Here is a 17,401-nt window from a genome sequence, read left to right on the forward strand (position 1 = left end):
GGGGTCTGGAAGACTTGTTGGGAGGTGGGGGCCGGCGGTGTGGCGCCCCAAGAGCACCTCAGCCCTGAGCGGGGGACAGCCGGCTCTAAGAGGTCCTTGGGTCTGCAGGCCACTCGCCCTGAGCGCGGGGGCCTGCAGGGTGGTGGTGGGAGGAGGCAGTCTGTGCAGTCAGAGGCGGCCTTGACCCAGCCCCACCTCTTGTCAGGTAACTGACCTGAGGAGGGTGGTCGCAGCTCCGAACCTCACCTGTCTCCTCCGTCAAATGGACACACCAGTGTCTGCCTCACGGGGAGCTGGTGAGGCCATGTCTGACAGTGCCGGTCCCGGGCCTGGCACAGGGCGAGACCTCGGTTCACGGCACTCATTGTTTCTGTGTCCCCGGAGGCTGTGGGTGCGTCGTACCAACCAGACACAGCTGGGCTGGCAGACGCTGCAGTCAGGGATGCCCACTGGGGGCGGTCCGGCCAGGGCAGGAGCAGGGCCTGGGCTCCCAGCTTTGGGTCAGGCTGGTTTCAAGGCCAGCTGCTGGTGAGCTGCGGGGCCCCGAGGCCGTGGCCTCGCCCTCTGCGCCTCACCGGCAATGCTGTAAGCGGGGAGGGAAGGAACTACCTCCCGGTTCTGAGGACGCATTCGGTCCAGGATGCGAGTAACACCACAGTTGGTCTCATTCAGACTCCCACGTGCTTCCCGTGTCCCACACCCTGCTCTGGACACACCAGCCGTGTCTCCACGGCAACCACAGGAGGCGGGTGCCAACGGTGTCGCCAAGCAAGGCACAGACAGGAATGGCAGGGAGGCTGGGGCTCTGGTGTCTGCCTACGTGTGAACCATGACCAGAGCATGACACTTCACCTCTGCGCGGCCCTCTCCTCCCTAAGGAAGAGCCTGCCTCCAAGGCTGCCGAGGTGAGGGCCCCCTGCAAGCGTGCTGCGAGCCTGGCTCCCGGTGGGCGCTCTGCAGGCGCAGCTGCTCCTGTGCGGTAGGCACAGGTCCGACGGCGGCCCGGCCCGACCCTCGGGGAGCATGTCCCCGTCAGGAGGAAGCGCTGCGTGCTTCTCTGTGCGGGCTGTGGCACGCTCCCTGCTCATGCGCCTGCTCTCCGCAGCTGGCTCCTTCCCTGCCAGGAGGTGGAGTCTGCGCCCCTTCCCCTCGGCATGGGCACATTTCTGTGGCTGCTTCAACAGCCCCCAGAGAGACAGGACACGAGTAGGAGCCTGGGTGGTGAAGGTGATGCTTGGCTTTTGGAACTCGGCGCCATGTTGCAAGGGAGCCCAAGCCACACCGGAGGCCACGTGCAGGGGTTCTGGTGGGGAGCCCCAGTGGTGGGCTTAGCGGACACCCGTATCAATCACCAGGCATCGGGGTGGGGAAGCCTTTGAGATGACCGCAGCTCCAGCTATCAGCTACAACCTCGCGAGAGACCCCAAGAGAGAACCAGTGGCTGAGCCCAGGCCCCCCTCAGAGATCATGCGGGAAAATGGCTGTTAAGGGCTGCCACTGAGGTGGTCTGGGGTGTGAGGGAGCCATGGAGGAATGGTACATCCCCCAGCACGGCCAGCAGTGAGCGCTCCCATCAGAGCCGTCCCTGTGCACAGGTGCTGACGTCCATGTGCACACTCGGATGTCACACTAAGCCATCGGTTCTGGTGAGCAGGAAGCTGGGCATGTTGAAGGGGTGCTCTGGGGAAGGACCCACATCTTGGGGCCAGCATTTGCTTTGTGTGGGAGCCAGCCCTCTGCTCTGCCCTTTCCCTGCCTTCGTGGGGCGGGAGCGGCTGTTACTGGCTGCCAGGCAGGTGCCCCCACCTTTAAACCCCGTGGGAGTCCTGGGAGGACCCCAGCTTTGCCTCGTCAGGTGGAAGGGACACAGTAGGCCCGGGGACACTGTGTGGTCTGTGCCCAGCATCCTGGGACCTTGCTGGCCAGACCGGGAGCCTGGGGAGGGAGAGGCGGCTCCGGGGCGGGCGTTACCTAGAGTCTGCGAGTCGAGGTCATCATCTATAAACTCCTCACCCTGGATGACGCTCTGGACGTCCTCGCTGTGGCTGACGGGGCTCGTCATTTCCTGCTCCTTCTCGTTGTGCATCTGGGCATACACCGTCCTGCCGGGGCGTTTCCTGCTGGACAGGGGCCGGGGGGCACTCAGCTGTAGGCTGAAACTTTAGCCCTGACCACCCTGCGTATGGCACATGGTGCCGGTGATTCCCCGCACTCAAGTCTTGTCCCCGTCCCACATACACTCAAAGCCACCTTGTCCAGGAAGCCCTCCCTCCTGAGCACTCTCAGCCCTGGGGCCCCCTCTGCCCGGGCACACCAGGTGCTGTCTGTCCATGCAGTGGACACTGGATCAAGGGTGCGGTGCAGGGAGGGCATGTTAATCTCTCCTGTCTCCCCCTCACCTGGCAGGGACTGCGGAGTAGCCGCCTCACTGGGGGCGGGTGCACGTGCATTCCCATGCAAGGCTCCATGCTGCCCCAGCTCAGAGAGCGGCTTCCTGGGCCCTGTCCGGCTTCCCAGTACCATGCTGGTCTCTATTTCCCTTCTCCTCCAGTTCCAGAGGAAAGGGCAGGGTGGGCACAGCCCTCTCCATTTCAGGGTTCTGCCTGGGACTGGGATCGGGAGCACCCCAGCCATGTTCCTTCACGCGCGGCAGACACCCAAGGGCCCATGGTCCCATTTCACAGACGGGACTGAGGCTCGGGGGAGAGGAGACTTTCTCAGATGTGGTTCCCAAGCCTCACAAGTGCTCTGGGAACTCTGCAATGGCAGCATGCCCCTCGGGGCGGGGTGGTCATGCAGGGAGGGTGACTGGCGGTGGCTGTGTCACATCCCTGCTGACACACCTGAGCATGACTTCATTTGCTTGGTGTGCCCCTGCTCTGTCAGCCCGGACCACGAGACAGTGGGCAAGCCCCGGGCCAGCCCCAGAGCGTATGCAGCTTCGCCGACAAGCGGCCCTTCAGTGGCCGAGAGCCTCTGCGCTGTCGCGGTGTCTGACTGCAGCCAGCTGCTGGGGTTGACTGCTCCCCAGATTCACGGGTTGAGATCTGGTTGTGACAGGATTACGAGGGCCAGTCTGTGGGCTGGTGGTCAGTGAGCTGGACTCACATGGCCAACTGTATAGTTTGAGTCCTGGACCTTGTGACTTGAGAAACACCCGGGCCACGTGTGTGTGTGCGTGTCCAAAGCCCTGAGAGGAAACCGCGGTGTGGCCATCCCCCCGGGGGTTGTTCTCACTTCCCCTCTGTCTGTCTCCCTGACTGTGGTGCTGACAGACAGGGCCTTTGGGAGAGGCCAGGAGCAGAATGGGCCCCATGAATTGCACCTGCGGGGACAGAATGGACACCGGTGTGTGTGCTCTCGCTGTCACCACGTGGTACCCGCCACGTTCCCTCCAGCAAGACCCTTGCCAGATGCAGTCCCTGGTCCTCCACTCCGTGAGCCAGGCTGAGCATGACGATGGCCATGAGCCGAGCCCACTGCCTCCGGAGCCTAAACCTCAGGGCCAGCTAGACAGGTGTGCTCTCCGTGCTGGGCTGTCTGCACTGAGCCATCTGCCCTGCGGGCTCCCTCGCCCCTCACCTGTGCTCCCTGTCTTCATGGCAATGGCTCCTGGGCAGCCTCTTGTATCCTTGCATCCCTTGGGGCACCTTCAGGTCCTTCCCTCCCCATTCGTGCCCCCCCCACCCCCACCCCGTACAAGGTGGGGCAGGGGCCCTCTGGGCCTGCACACAGCTGCAGTAAACTGTGGCAGGTTGTGGGAACCACTGTCTGGTGCCTCCACGTTCCCTCCAGCAAGACCCTTGCCAGATGCAGTCCCTGGTCCTCCACTCCGTGAGCCAGGCTGAGCATGACGATGGCCATGAGCCGAGCCCACTGCCTCCGGAGCCTAAACCTCAGGGCCAGCTAGACAGGTGTGCTCTCCGTGCTGGGCTGTCTGCACTGAGCCATCTGCCCTGCGGGCTCCCTCGCCCCTCACCTGTGCTCCCTGTCTTCATGGCAATGGCTCCTGGGCAGCCTCTTGTATCCTTGCATCCCTTGGGGCACCTTCAGGTCCTTCCCTCCCCATTCGTGCCCCCCCACCCCCACCCCGTACAAGGTGGGGCAGGGGCCCTCTGGGTCTGCACACAGCTGCAGTAAACTGTGGCAGTTTGTGGAAACCACTGTCTGGTCCTTGGATACCTAGAGAACAGGGAGAAGGGAGCCTAGAGACCAGGTCTGTCCTGCCAGCGGCCTCCCCCTCTCTCTGGGGGCAGCAAGCAGCCCCTGTAAGTGGGCACTCTTGCCCACCCTGTTTCTCATGTGTGTCTGGACAACGCCCAGGGGAACATTTGTACCCAAACTATGTCCCAGAATGAGATACGGGGTGAAGACAACACAGCCGTTCATACCCAGCACAGCTCTGACCCAAGAGCCATTCAGGACACAGACCCCACTGTATCAGGGCCTTCCAGGACGTCTCAGACAGACCATCGGGGCAACACAGAGTTTCCCTTCTCCCCTCCTTTCACAGGTGGGAAAGCTGAGGCTCAGAGAGGCCCAAGCTGCTCAGCAGCAGCACAGGGCCGCGGTCAAGGTCTCGGAGGCTGGCCCGTCCTCTGCATGGTGCCAGGATGCCCCGCAGTGTGAACAGGATCCTTGCACTCCACTGCGGAGGGTCCTCTGGGGGCGGTGACCCAAGGCAGGGATGGTTGAGTCTGAGCACTTGTCAGCCCTGAGGACCTGAAGAGGGTACTCCCGCTTCCCAGGGAACGCCAGGAGTCACCAGGTGATCTGTGAGTGGCAGCCGGACCCATGACCACCTCCCAGCCTCCTTTCTGATGTGCCCCGCTAGCCGGTCTGAGGCCTTTTACACAACTGCCACCCCAGGCCCACCGGAGGAGGAAGCTGCAGCGGGCTTCCCCCTGAAGAGGACCCATGTAACGCCTGCAAATACTCAGGAGCTCAGCTTCCGTGCACACGGAACGGCCGAGGGCAAGGACACCTGCCTCTCAACAGCGCAGAGCCAAGCATGCCCGTCTCACAGGCGAGGAAGCTGAGGCCTGGCATCTCTGTGGCTCTGCCCTGAGGGGACTTGAAGACTGAGCACTTTGAACAGACTGAAGTTGGGGCACGTGATTTGGGGTGGGGGCGGGGTAAAGGATAAGGATTTGGTGTGGGGAGCAGGGAAGCCCCTTCCCTGGGAGGTGAGCCCTGTGTGGCTAGGCCTGGCCTGGAGCTGGCACCACTACTTGTCAGGGCATAGGGAGGTCAGCGGGGCCTCCAGGCTGACAACAGACTCTCCCAGTGGAAACCATGGAGACCCCTGCCCTGAACTAGAAATGAAGTTGTCAGCAGCTCTCCAGCGTCAGATAAGAAACCAGCCTGGCCCGTTACAGGGAACCCAGAAACACCACGGCAGGGAGAGGGAGCGCAAACCTGTCTGCAAAGGGCCAGGCAGAGTCCTCGTGGATCCGAGGACATGGCTACCTGGGGTGAGGGAGAGCAGCAGGGGCCTCGGCCTGCAAGGGGGGTACCTTCCACCCAGCCCCAATAAATTCAGAACCCAGAGCCAGTACGGAGAGATAAAATACCGGGGTTTGCCAGCCCATCCTTAACTGCTTCTGTTTACAGGGGAGCAAGCGGGCCGGCTTCAGTACCGGCAAGACTAGGTTCAAATGCCGCCGCTGGCACTTCCTGTGACCAGCCCCCTCAGCTGCAGTCTGCCTGCTCTCCTGCTGGGGGGCCAGGAGGAGGGATGCTAAGTGATGCTGTCTGGGCTGAGGGGGGGGAGCAGACAGAGGAGCAGCACCCCTGGCCTGGGCCCCTGGTAGAGGTGTGTCTTTGGCTCAGGGGGGTTTCTGTGGAGGAGGATGGTAAGTATGATCAGAATCTGAGGTGCCCAAGGAACACCTGAGTGGTCCCATCAATAAGCCAGGGCCTCTTCTGTAAACTTGGTTGTCAGGGAGGATGTAGCCTGGACCCGTTCTGCCTCTTTGCCCAGCAAACTCAATCATCCTTTAGAATCTTCACTAGAATCACCTCCTCAGGGAAGTCCTCTGAGATTCTCCAGAATAGCTCAGGTGCCTATTCCATACTCTCGAGCACCTTGGGCCACCCTGTCAGTTGGAACTGAGTAAGGAGGCAGGTATGGAGCTGCCGGACATGCCCCAGCCAGGGCACAGTCAGCCCTGTGTCCTAGAACCTGAGCCAGTGCCCAGCATGAGGGAGAGGCATATAAAGTCCTGCTTACAAGACCAGAGGCTCTTCCAAGCAAGCAGGAGTGGAGTCTTGAGGCGGGGTGGCAGGGTCAGGGCCTGGGGCAAGGGTACAGCCTGGGGAGGTGGGGCCCTTGGCTCCAAACAAGCAAGAAGGCAAGGGTGGACTGTATCCGCAGACTGTCCTCACAGGTGACCCCGACCAGGGAGACTGAGAAGAAACACCAGGGTCAAATCTGGACACTGTTTGCAGGAAAAGGGTCTGGTGATACTTCTTGGTCATTGTGGGCCCAGGATCCAGGGAAGTTCAGATTGGCCGGCCCTTCCAGGATTGCATGGTCAGTCCCAGGGAGGAGGGTTATTACCCCCATTTTATTCAGAGAAGCGAGGGGCCAACGCCCCTCCTGGTTAAACGCACAGGGCCCTTGCTAGCCCACCCTGCCCAAGTCCTCCCCTCACTCACTCTCAGGGTGTTCTAGAGCAGCTCCCCACCTGCACCTCGGGGAGCCCTTGCCAGGAGAGCACTGGGTACAAATGGTGACAGTTCTTGGGCATTCCCCCTGAGGAAGGAGGCTGCGGGCAGGGCTGTGGGCCGGGCCGGGGCCCAGCTCCATGTCTTTCCACGTGTGTGAGCTTGACCTCACTGAGTCTGGTGTCCTCATTTGTGACATGGACAATGTCCTCCCTCCAAGGGTGGGTGGAACTGTCTGAGATGGGGCTAGGATGCCTTGGGCAGAGTTGGGGACGTAGGTGAGAGATGACCACTGGGTTGTAAGCTGTTGCCATCTCCCAGCAGACCTCCAGGTGATAGAGAACCAGAACAGGGCCGGGCAAGCAAGCTCCACCCCACAGCCCATCACACCACCTCTTTCAAAGGTCCTGCCAGGGTCCCAGCAGTTAGTGTAATGGCTATGTTGCTGGACTTGCACGTAGTCGACCGCGGTTCGAGTCCTGGACCCGGGGGCTTAAACTCACTCCAGGTGTGTGTGCGTGCGTGCCCAAGATGCTGAGAGGAGAATGGAGGAGAAGGGATTGCAGTATGGCCATCCCCCCGGGGAGGTGATTTCTCACTTTCTGTCTCTCTGTCTCTCTCTGTCTGTCTGGCGAACGCATGCACCCTATAGCAAACAAACAAACAAACAAACAAACAACAAAAAACAACAAAACAAAAAACCAAAGAAACAACCTCTTCAAAAAAAAAGAAAAAAAAAAGGTCCTGCCAGGAGGCCGCCACCATGGGGGGCCTTTCTAGATCTGCCTGGAGCACCTTGCGTGTCTGGCCTGTGAGGGAAGACAGGGCCTTGCCTTTTGAACTTGTAGAGAATGAATGCTCCCACTGCAAATAGCCCGATGACAAAGAGGACCACCACGGCCCAGTAGCCGCCGCCTGCTCCTGGCCTCTGCGAATCTGCAAGCAGAAGAGCTGTTAGTAGCCGCGACGGCTCCTCTGCCCTCAGCCCAGCTTCTGTGGTCAGGGGTATTCGCATCTTCTGGCTCAGTTCTGTTGTGACTAAGGACAAGGAACCCTGCCGTGGCCCTGAAGGAGCTCTGCCCCACTCCCTGGTCCTGACTCCTGCTAGGTAATGCAGGCCTGGGGCCAGCTGGCTGCAGGGCCTTCTTTCTGGAGAGTGGGCAGACCCAACTATTTTTATGGCAGCGTGGGATGAACCTGCTGCATTTCCTAATGGGCACAGTGTCTCTAGAGCAGAAAGAAGCTCTGAGCTTCTGCACATTCCTGTCCTCAGAGGGAAAGGAGCATCCCAAGAGAACAGTCCCTGCGGGAAATGCTGGGGCAGAGGTCATCTGAGACCATAAGTGAGCACTCCATGTCGCATCTGTGGAGAGGAGGGGGGGTCCGTAGGTCTAACCTGGTAGTGACTGACAGGGCTTAATAAGAGGCAAAGCAGGAGCTGCTATGGGCAGCTGAGGCGGCGCCACCTGCGTAAGGCCCACAGTAACAAGTACTCCTGGGGCCTGGACGATTGCCCACCCACCCTGCAGGGGAACCCAAGGCGGCCAGGGGAGCTTTGGCCTCTCACCTGTGTCTGAGTCCCTCAGGCCCACGAGGACCCGGACCCCACCTCGCAGGAGGAAGCTGATCTTCTGTGAGTTCAGTACCTGCTGGATGGCCATGAGCCTCTGAAAGCACAGAGAGGGATGAGCAAGGGCCTTTACTGGAGGATGGGAGGGTGAGGGGGTTCTCTGCCTGAGGAGGGAGAGGGTGAGGAGGAGTCCTCTGCAATCCCTTATGGGGGGGGGATAGGGAGAGCTGGGTGGACTAGTTTGAATATGGATCTGACACTCTAAAGCTGTAGGGCAGATCTGGGAGGGCCATTGAACCTGGAGCTCAGTGTCCTCATTTGTGAAATGCGAATAATAATCCCCCAGCCAACTTCCACCACGGGCATCAACAGGGACATGAAGGTGACCCAGAAGTGACCCTCCCTTCAAAGAGCTCTTCCAGTGATGGTTAGGGAAGGCTTTGCAGAGGTAGAATAATGAAGACAAAATGGCAGGACAAGAGACTTGGGCAGGGGAGTTATGCCCCACGTAAAGGGGAATACTCCAGGGGATATTGCAGGATTGTGAGGTGGGGGATGTTGCTTAGAGGGTGTGTGGGGCTAGAGATGGTCTTGTGGACACAGGCACCTCCTCCAGGGTCTGTGTGACATGACAAATATATAAGGCACCAGCACATAGTAGGACTCTCTCCTGGTTGTTCTTATTCCTACCCACATTTCCAGGCAACAGTGGTTACCCAGGAGCCAGGTCCAGCTTGAAGACCTGATTGCCCACCCATATGCTTCTATCTTTATCTTTTGATAAAAGCTATTCTAGCAGGTGGTTTTAATTTTCCCAATAATTAGTGACCTGGAGCAATTTTTCAAGTGTGTGTTGGCCATTTGTATGTCTTCTTTTGAGAAGTGTCCATTGAAGCCCTTTTTAAGTTGGGTTACTTGTTTTCTTGCCATTGAGGTGTTTGAGTTTCTTATATGTTTTGGACATGAACCCTTTGCCAGATATATGGTTTGCAAATGTTTTCTCCCATTCTGCAGGTTGTCCCTTCACTCTGTTGATCATTTCCTCTGCTGTGCAGGAGCATTTCTGCAATCCCATTGTCTAATTTTGCTTTAGTTGCCTGTACTTATATGGAGTCATATCATTGGCCAGATCAATGTTGAGTAGTCTTACTCTATACTTCCTTCTAGTAGTCTTACGGTTTCAGGTCTTACGCTTAAGTCTTTAAACCGTTTTCAGTTGAGTTCTGTACATGGTAAGAGATAGAGTTTAATTTCGTTCTTCCATATTTGGATAGCCAGTTTTGTCAACATCATTTATAGAAGAGACTGTCCATTTCCCATGTGTTCTTGGCAGCTTTACTGAAAATCATTTGACTGTAAATGTGTGGATTTATTTCTGAGCTCTCTGTTCTGTTCCACTGACCTATGTGTTTGTTTTTATGCCAGTATCATGCTGTTTTAATTACTATAGTTTTATAGTATATTTTGAAATTAGGACAGATAATCCCTCCGCTAGTATATTTCTGTCTCTATGGATTTTCCAATTCTGGGTATTACATATAGAATCATATAATACACAGTCTTTTATGTCTGGTTTTTTTTTTAATTTCCCATTTAGCATAATGTTCCAAGGTTTATCCACAATGTAGCAGGTGTTAGTGCTTCATTCCTTTTTATGGCTGACTAATATCCTATTGTATGGCTAGACCACATTTTGTTTATCCATTCATCAGTTGATGGACAGTTGAGTTGTGGCTACTTTGGGACCATTAGGAATAAAGATGCCACAAACTAAGCACTTACATACACCGTTTCTGTGTGAACATACGTTTTTATTCCTCTTGGGTATATACCTAGTAAAATGGTCAGGTCATGTGTTACTGCATGTAACCACGTTAAGGAACCACCAGGTTGTCTTTGGCAGCGGCTGCACCATTCCCACCAGCAGTGCGAGGGGCTGATTTCTCCAGTTCCTTGCTACCACTTGGTATTGTCAGCTTTTTCATTTTAGCTAGGATAGTGGCTGTGAGGGGATATGGATTCAGCCCTGAGTCCCCTTCCCATCCTTGTCACACAGCAGATCTTTTGTCCCCTTTATGAGGGCTACTATTCAAAACTGTCCTGTGTAATAAGGATGTCTGTGTGTGCATGGGGCCGTTCTGCTCCCGTGTCAGAAGGGGGTTTGTGTGTGCATGGGGCCGTTCTCCCCTGTGTAATAAGGATGTTTGTGTGTACATGGGGCCATTCTGCTCCCCTGTGTAATAAGGATGTCTGTGTGTGCATGGGGCCGTTCTGCTCCCGTGTCAGAAGGGGGTTTGTGTGTGCATGGGGCCGTTCTCCCCTGTGTAATAAGGATGTTTGTGTGTACATGGGGCCATTCTGCTCCCCTGTGTAATAAGGATGTCTGTGTGTGCATGGGGCCGTTCTGCTCCCGTGTCAGAAGGGGGTTTGTGTGTGCATGGGGCCGTTCTCCCCTGTGTAATAAGGATGTTTGTGTGTACATGGGGCCATTCTGCTCCCCTGTGTAATAAGGATGTCTGTGTGTGCATGGGGCCGTTCTGCTCCCGTGTCAGAAGGGGGTTTGTGTGTGCATGGGGCCGTTCTCCCCTGTGTAATAAGGATGTTTGTGTGTACATGGGGCCATTCTGCTCCCCTGTGTAATAAGGATGTCTGTGTGTGCATGGGGCCGTTCTGCTCCCGTGTCAGAAGGGGGTTTGTGTGTGCATGGGGCCGTTCTCCCCTGTGTAATAAGGATGTTTGTGTGTACATGGGGCCATTCTGCTCCCCTGTGTAATAAGGATGTCTGTGTGTGCATGGGGCCGTTCTGCTCCCGTGTCAGAAGGGGGTTTGTGTGTGCATGGGGCCGTTCTCCCCTGTGTAATAAGGATGTTTGTGTGTACATGGGGCCATTCTGCTCCCCTGTGTAATAAGGATGTCTGTGTGTGCATGGGGCCGTTCTGCTCCCGTGTCAGAAGGGGGTTTGTGTGTGCATGGGGCCGTTCTCCCCTGTGTAATAAGGATGTTTGTGTGTACATGGGGCCATTCTGCTCCCCTGTGTAATAAGGATGTCTGTGTGTGCATGGGGCCGTTCTGCTCCCGTGTCAGAAGGGGGTTTGTGTGTGCATGGGGCCGTTCTCCCCTGTGTAATAAGGATGTTTGTGTGTACATGGGGCCATTCTGCTCCCCTGTGTAATAAGGATGTCTGTGTGTGCATGGGGCCGTTCTGCTCCCGTGTCAGAAGGGGGTTTGTGTGTGCATGGGGCCGTTCTCCCCTGTGTAATAAGGATGTTTGTGTGTACATGGGGCCATTCTGCTCCCCTGTGTAATAAGGATGTCTGTGTGTGCATGGGGCCGTTCTGCTCCCGTGTCAGAAGGGGGTTTGTGTGTGCATGGGGCCGTTCTCCCCTGTGTAATAAGGATGTTTGTGTGTACATGGGGCCATTCTGCTCCCCTGTGTAATAAGGATGTCTGTGTGTGCATGGGGCCGTTCTGCTCCCGTGTCAGAAGGGGGTTTGTGTGTGCATGGGGCCGTTCTCCCCTGTGTAATAAGGATGTTTGTGTGTGCATGGGGCCGTTCTCCCCTGTGTAGTAAGGATGTTTGTGGGTGCATGGGGCCGTTCTGCTTTATCCTGAACCTGTGCCCCTGGTGTGCCCCTTGACATCATCTACCCACATTTCTCAGCACCCTTTGCAGGCAGGTTGGCGACATGTGCCCAGCTCTAGCCAGTGACTCATGAGAGGAAGTGAGTGAGTGCCCTCGTGTCCATCCCCAAGTCCTCCTTCCCCTCAATCCCCTGCTGTAGTGACCTCAGAGGCCGGGTGATTTCTGCAGGGGTGTAGGGCTGCTATTTTCTGCAATTCGAGAAGGTACAGCCACAGGTGGAGAAGCAGTTCCCCTGAGCAGGATTATAATCTGGCAAGAAGTCACCCCTTTCAAGATCAACCAGTGAGATGTTCCTGCCTATGTGAGTGACACCAAACCCTGCTGTGCAGGGAGGACTGGGAGTCTGGTGGCCATGGGTCATACCTTGTCACTTGTGAGACTCCTCTTCCTTGTGGGCCTGGGTGGGGGCAGGAGCACATAGAGGTCAGCCAGGGTGGGCAGCCCTGGTTTCACCACTGTCACCAGGAGTTCCTCAGGGACGCTGGTCTCCTGTGGGGACAGACAAGCCACTTAGACCTGCTTGTCTTTCTTGTCCCCTGCCTCACTCTGGGGCCCTCAGAAACACCCTCTCTCCTCTCTTGGCCTGAGTTCTGGTCATCTTGCAAACTCTTCTGGACTCCTGCATCACCATTTGGATGGCCCTGCGCTGCCTCCTCTCCCAGCTCTCCTGGACCTTCAGCCCATTGTCATACTGTGGCAGGTGTGACAGGTCTCTCCATGGCTGAATGTTCCCAGGCAGTGGGGTAAGTCAAGGCTCCTTAACATGGCACCCAGTTCTGTCACGGGGCCCTGTGGACTCCTGTCACCTACCCAACACATAGACCCAGTTATGACTACACACCCTCTGACAACTCCCTCAACCCACAAGACCCTGCTTGTGTGGGTCCCTCTGACTCCTGGGAATCCACTCCATGTGCCTGCAACTGGAAAACTATTCATCCTTCAGTGCCTAGGACACCTTTACCAGAATAAGTCACAGGATGAGAGGAAGGAGGGTCAGGGTGGGCCTCAGCCTACAGTGGCCTTGGATGGCTCCGGGGCTGGTCTTTCTCTCAGGGGAGCCTTGGTGTCTGACTGCCCGCCTCATGCACTGCCTTTGTCTGCTTCTGTGAGCTCCCAGAAGGGAGTGATCACACCTGATCCTTCTGTCCCCGGGGTCTGGCCCAGAACGGAAATTTAGTGGATAAACAATAGTCACTTTAAAGAGACTGGACTATCAGCAGACAGCAGCAAGCTCTTACACAAACAGCTGGTGCTCACTAGATGTGCAAAGCGCACATGGCCCTATCCTTCCCCTGCCAGGTGACAGTCCAGCTGCAAGTCTCCCTGAGCCAGGGCAGAAGGCCCCACCTGGCTTCCAGGCACCCTCCAAATGGCCTGAAGGCCAGAACACCATGACTTTAGGGAGCACCGGTTGCCTGTCCTGCTTGGCATGGTCCTAGTGACCCCAGGCTCCTCTGGAAACCAGAGGCACCTCGGCAAGTGCTGGGGGAGGCATGCGGCCCCAAGTGCTGGGCACCTTGGAGAGGAGCCGGGTGACCACCAGGCCGACGTCCTCCCTCCAGTCGGGGGTGTTGGGGTTGTAGGTGTCCAGCTCCTTGGAGAACTGCAGAGGCACGACCTGGAACTGATCTGGAAAGAGGCAGAGACGGGAGAGCTGATCAGTCCTGGACGTCCTGGCTCTGATCCCGGGGGGAAGCAGCCACACACCCTGCTTCGTCCAGAAGGGCCCCCAGTCCACACCCTCTGGCCCACAGTGCCCACCACTTTCTCAGGCAGCTCAGAGGGTGGTCCTGACTTTCTGTTTGGAAAGCAAGAGCCCTCGCTGTGCACCAGCAGCTCAGGGACTGCTTGGGCAGGGCCTACTTCACTGGCTGCATCTAATAACAACGGCGACAACAATGAAGTTGGCGGTGATGAGGGAAGTCGTGCTGACTTTGCAGAGAGGGTCTGGCATGTGGCAAGTCTGCTCTGTGAGAAATACCCCCAAACTCAAACTCACAAGGATGGACACATCCCACAAGGTCAACCTCTCTTCCTGCAGGGGCCCATGGGCTTCAACCAGGCTGGTCCTCCACTAGACTCAGAATGCCCCAAGGGCAGAGGCCGGCTGTCTCTGCCACAGGCCCCACGGTCCATGGTTCAGAGCCGTGTGCTCGTCAGCAGGAGACTCAGGGCTAAACTGCAGTCTCTCCATGCACTGCCCGGCCGTAGTCTCGGTCTTCTCCCTCATGAAGTGGGGGTGACTGCTGGGCTGAGAGGCTCGAGACGAATGCTCAGTGAGCATGAACCCACATCTCGCAGTGAGCTCTGGTACTCTGCAGTGCATGAAAGACTGTCCAAGGGTGGCTCCCTGGTGTGACGAGCACAGGTGGGCAGCCCAACCTCTGCACACCGCACAGCTCCCACTAAATCCTTAACCGACGGCTGCTGTCCACAGCAGAGGCTGTTCTTCAAGTAACACAAGCTTTTTACTGGTGTAGTGATGGGACAAGAGCACTGGGGTGTCTCCTCCATGCTCAGAGCCAGATTTCCTTCTAAATCTCCCCCATGAGGGGCATCTCAGTCACTGGTGAGCACAGACAGCTGAGGACGTGGGGTCTCAACGCAGTCTGTACAACGAAGCCCTCACGTATGACCACTCGATGGCGGGTGCCCTGGGGATGGGCCTTAGAGGCAGGCAGCCCTGGTGCCCAGCCTGGCGCTCTTGGTACTGGGGGACCTTGTCAAGTCATTAGCAGTGTCCTCACTTGTGTCCCATGAGTGCCATGACACACATTTTATTTTACAGATGGAAAATGAAGCCAGAGAGACTAGGAGGCTTTGCCAAGGCTGACTCCCTGGGAGGGTCAGAGCTGTGTTCTGACTCCCCTCTTCCCACCCAAGCCCACTCTGGAGTGCCCAGTATGCCCATGGCTATGCACCCCAGGTCGCCAGATCCTGAACTGAAGAGAGACACGATGCCATGCAGCCCGCCCGGGAAGGACTCACCCAGCACACGGATGACCCTGGAGTCCTGCAGCACCGAGCTCCCACAGGCGGCCTGCACCGTCACACGCACAGCCCCTGGGTCTGCAAATTGCGTGGTCACAGAGTTGTCCAGGGACAGGAGGGGCTGCAGGAACACAGTGGGATCATGGGCCTGGCCTGGCCTGGCCTGGGCATTAGTGGGCATTGGCCCTGTGGTCTACCGCCCAGGGCCACACTGAGGACACTGGCTGTCCCTCGGCTTCTGTTGGCAAATGGCCCCCTGTGAGTATCTGCAGCACCCAGGGAAGGTGTGAGGGCAGAGACGGCCTGTCCGCGGCCCCTGGATCTAAACCAGGTGGGGGCCGGCCAGCTCAGGCAATGCCCCGGGACGCCATCCCCAAGCCCCCTCCCTCTCAGAGGCTGCCCTGAGCTTTCCCACACGGTTCTGAGGGGCCTGGTGTGGCTGCCAGGCTGGGCCTCCTCTCCCGAGCCCGGTCCACCTTCCCGTCCCCACACACAGCTGTGGCATCAGGTATGTGCACAGCACCCTCATCCTTGCAACCCGGTGCCCTGTGAAGGCGCCCACACTTAATATGGTATGTGGCAATGTGCTTCAAAGGCAGGAGAGGCCCCCTCAGCCCCTTGTCAATGCAGAGACGAGGCTCTGGGACGCCAAGTGACATGTGTGGAGTATTCGGCCAGACATGGCTGAGCTGACGCTCAAGCCCAGGACCCATGCTCCTTCCTGGACCTTCCCACTCTAGGGGACACAACCCAGATTGTCCCCTCCCTTCTCTCAGGCTTCAGCATCTGCGCCTGAAGATGCTGTTTAACAAACTTACACTGGGGGTGCGAGGCTGCTATGCGCTGGGTGAGTGAAGGATGCCCCTTTAGGTCTTGAGACACCCCCCCCCCTCACTCCAGCCTGAAGAGGGACAGCCTCACCCTCTTGCCAGGAATACTGCTGACTTGGGCTCTCTCTTGCTCAAGAGCTGCCCAAGGCTCCCCAGTGCTTACAGGGTACACCCCAGGTCTATATGTGAGGCTTCAAAATCTGGTCCAGCGTCCTTCTCCATGAAGCCCTCTCTGGTGCCCCCCCCCCACTAGAAATGGAGCTCTCACATCTCACCTGTCCTCTCCTATGACCTTTGACACACCCTAACTTAGCCCAGCCACTTTGTTCCCATCCTTTTCCCAGGAGAAGGCAGGGTCTGATCCAGTTTGTGTTGTGTAGATGGACAGAGGGGTCCTAAACAGATGCCCAGGTGAGTACTGGGTGAAGGAAGGTTAGTGCGTGTCCCTCTCAGTTGCCCCAGCAGGGCCCCCAGGGTGAAGATTTGTGGAGGTTCAAAATTCGGGCCCGGGTCCCTTTCCCTGAAACCCTCTCTGGTGCCCCCCCCCCCACTAGAAATGGAGCTCTCACATCTCACCTGTCCTCTCCTATGACCTTTGACACACCCTAACTTAGCCCAGCCACTTTGTTCCCATCCTTTTCCCAGGAGAAGGCAGGGTCTGATCCAGTTTGTGTTGTGTAGATGGACAGAGGGGTCCTAAACAGATGCCCAGGTGAGTACTGGGTGAAGGAAGGTTAGTGCGTGTCCCTCTCAGTTGCCCCAGCAGGGCCCCCAGGGTGAAGAGTGTGGCCCACACTGTGCCTGCTACTCAATACCTAGGGCAGCACTCTCCCCCTTCCTGTACCACGGCTGTGAGCCAGCAGGAAAGAGGGCCATGAGGGCTTGGGCCAGCCTACCTGCAGGCTGTGGCCGATCCACCAGTAGAAGACAGTGAGGTTGGGGTTCAGGGGAAGTAGCACAGCTGTGAGGTTCACCTCCTGGTTGATGCCAATGACTGGTACCACTTCCAGGTAGAGGGCCTGCAGGGGGGCTATAGGATCCCCAAAAGGTCAGGGTTAGAGGACAGTAGGACATAGTACATTTCATGTATATTTGTCATGGCCACCACCACCATTAGCACCATCATCGTCATCGCCATCATCATTATCACCACCATAACTACCAGACTATCATCATCACCATCACCGCCATTGCCATCAACATTACCACCAACACTGTCACCACTAGGAGCCACACCACCCCCATCACCACTGCCTTTATTACTACAGCACTATCACCACTAGGAGCAACACCATCATCATCACCACCATCATCACCACTGCCATCATCGTTACCACTACTATTACCACATAGCAACACCACCACCATCATCACCATTGTCACCACCACCATCATCACCACTGCCATCATCGTTACCAACATTGCTATCACCACCAGTAGCACACCACCACCACCATTACCATCATCACCACTACCATCATCGTTACCATTACCATCACCACCATCATCACCACCATCATCACCACTGCCATCATCATTTCCATTACCATCACCATCATCATCACCACCATCATCACCACCACCATCATCACCACTGCCATCATCATTACCATTACCATCACCACCATCATCACCACCACCATCATCACCACTGCCATCATCATTACCATAACACTAACCCTAACACTATCCCTA

General features: G+C 57.0%; 1 protein-coding gene across 1 annotated transcript in view; it reads right to left on the minus strand.

Annotated features, from left to right (window-relative positions):
• The window catches only part of SORCS2 (sortilin related VPS10 domain containing receptor 2), a 585,200-nt gene that overhangs the window by 3,844 nt on the left and 563,955 nt on the right, over positions 1-17,401 (minus strand). The window contains exons 20-26 of the mRNA XM_006153641.2: positions 16,603-16,736; positions 14,874-14,997; positions 13,402-13,514; positions 12,246-12,371; positions 8,237-8,336; positions 7,503-7,605; positions 1,972-2,117 (exon numbers count right to left, since the gene is read on the minus strand). Coding sequence (XP_006153703.1) covers positions 1,972-2,117; positions 7,503-7,605; positions 8,237-8,336; positions 12,246-12,371; positions 13,402-13,514; positions 14,874-14,997; positions 16,603-16,736 — 846 coding nt within the window. The remainder of the gene's footprint in view (positions 1-1,971; positions 2,118-7,502; positions 7,606-8,236; positions 8,337-12,245; positions 12,372-13,401; positions 13,515-14,873; positions 14,998-16,602; positions 16,737-17,401) is intronic.

This window comes from Tupaia chinensis, unplaced genomic scaffold (genome assembly GCF_000334495.1).
Source record: "Tupaia chinensis unplaced genomic scaffold, TupChi_1.0 Scaffold000384_1, whole genome shotgun sequence".
In the NCBI taxonomy this organism is placed as follows: domain Eukaryota; kingdom Metazoa; phylum Chordata; class Mammalia; order Scandentia; family Tupaiidae; genus Tupaia; species Tupaia belangeri.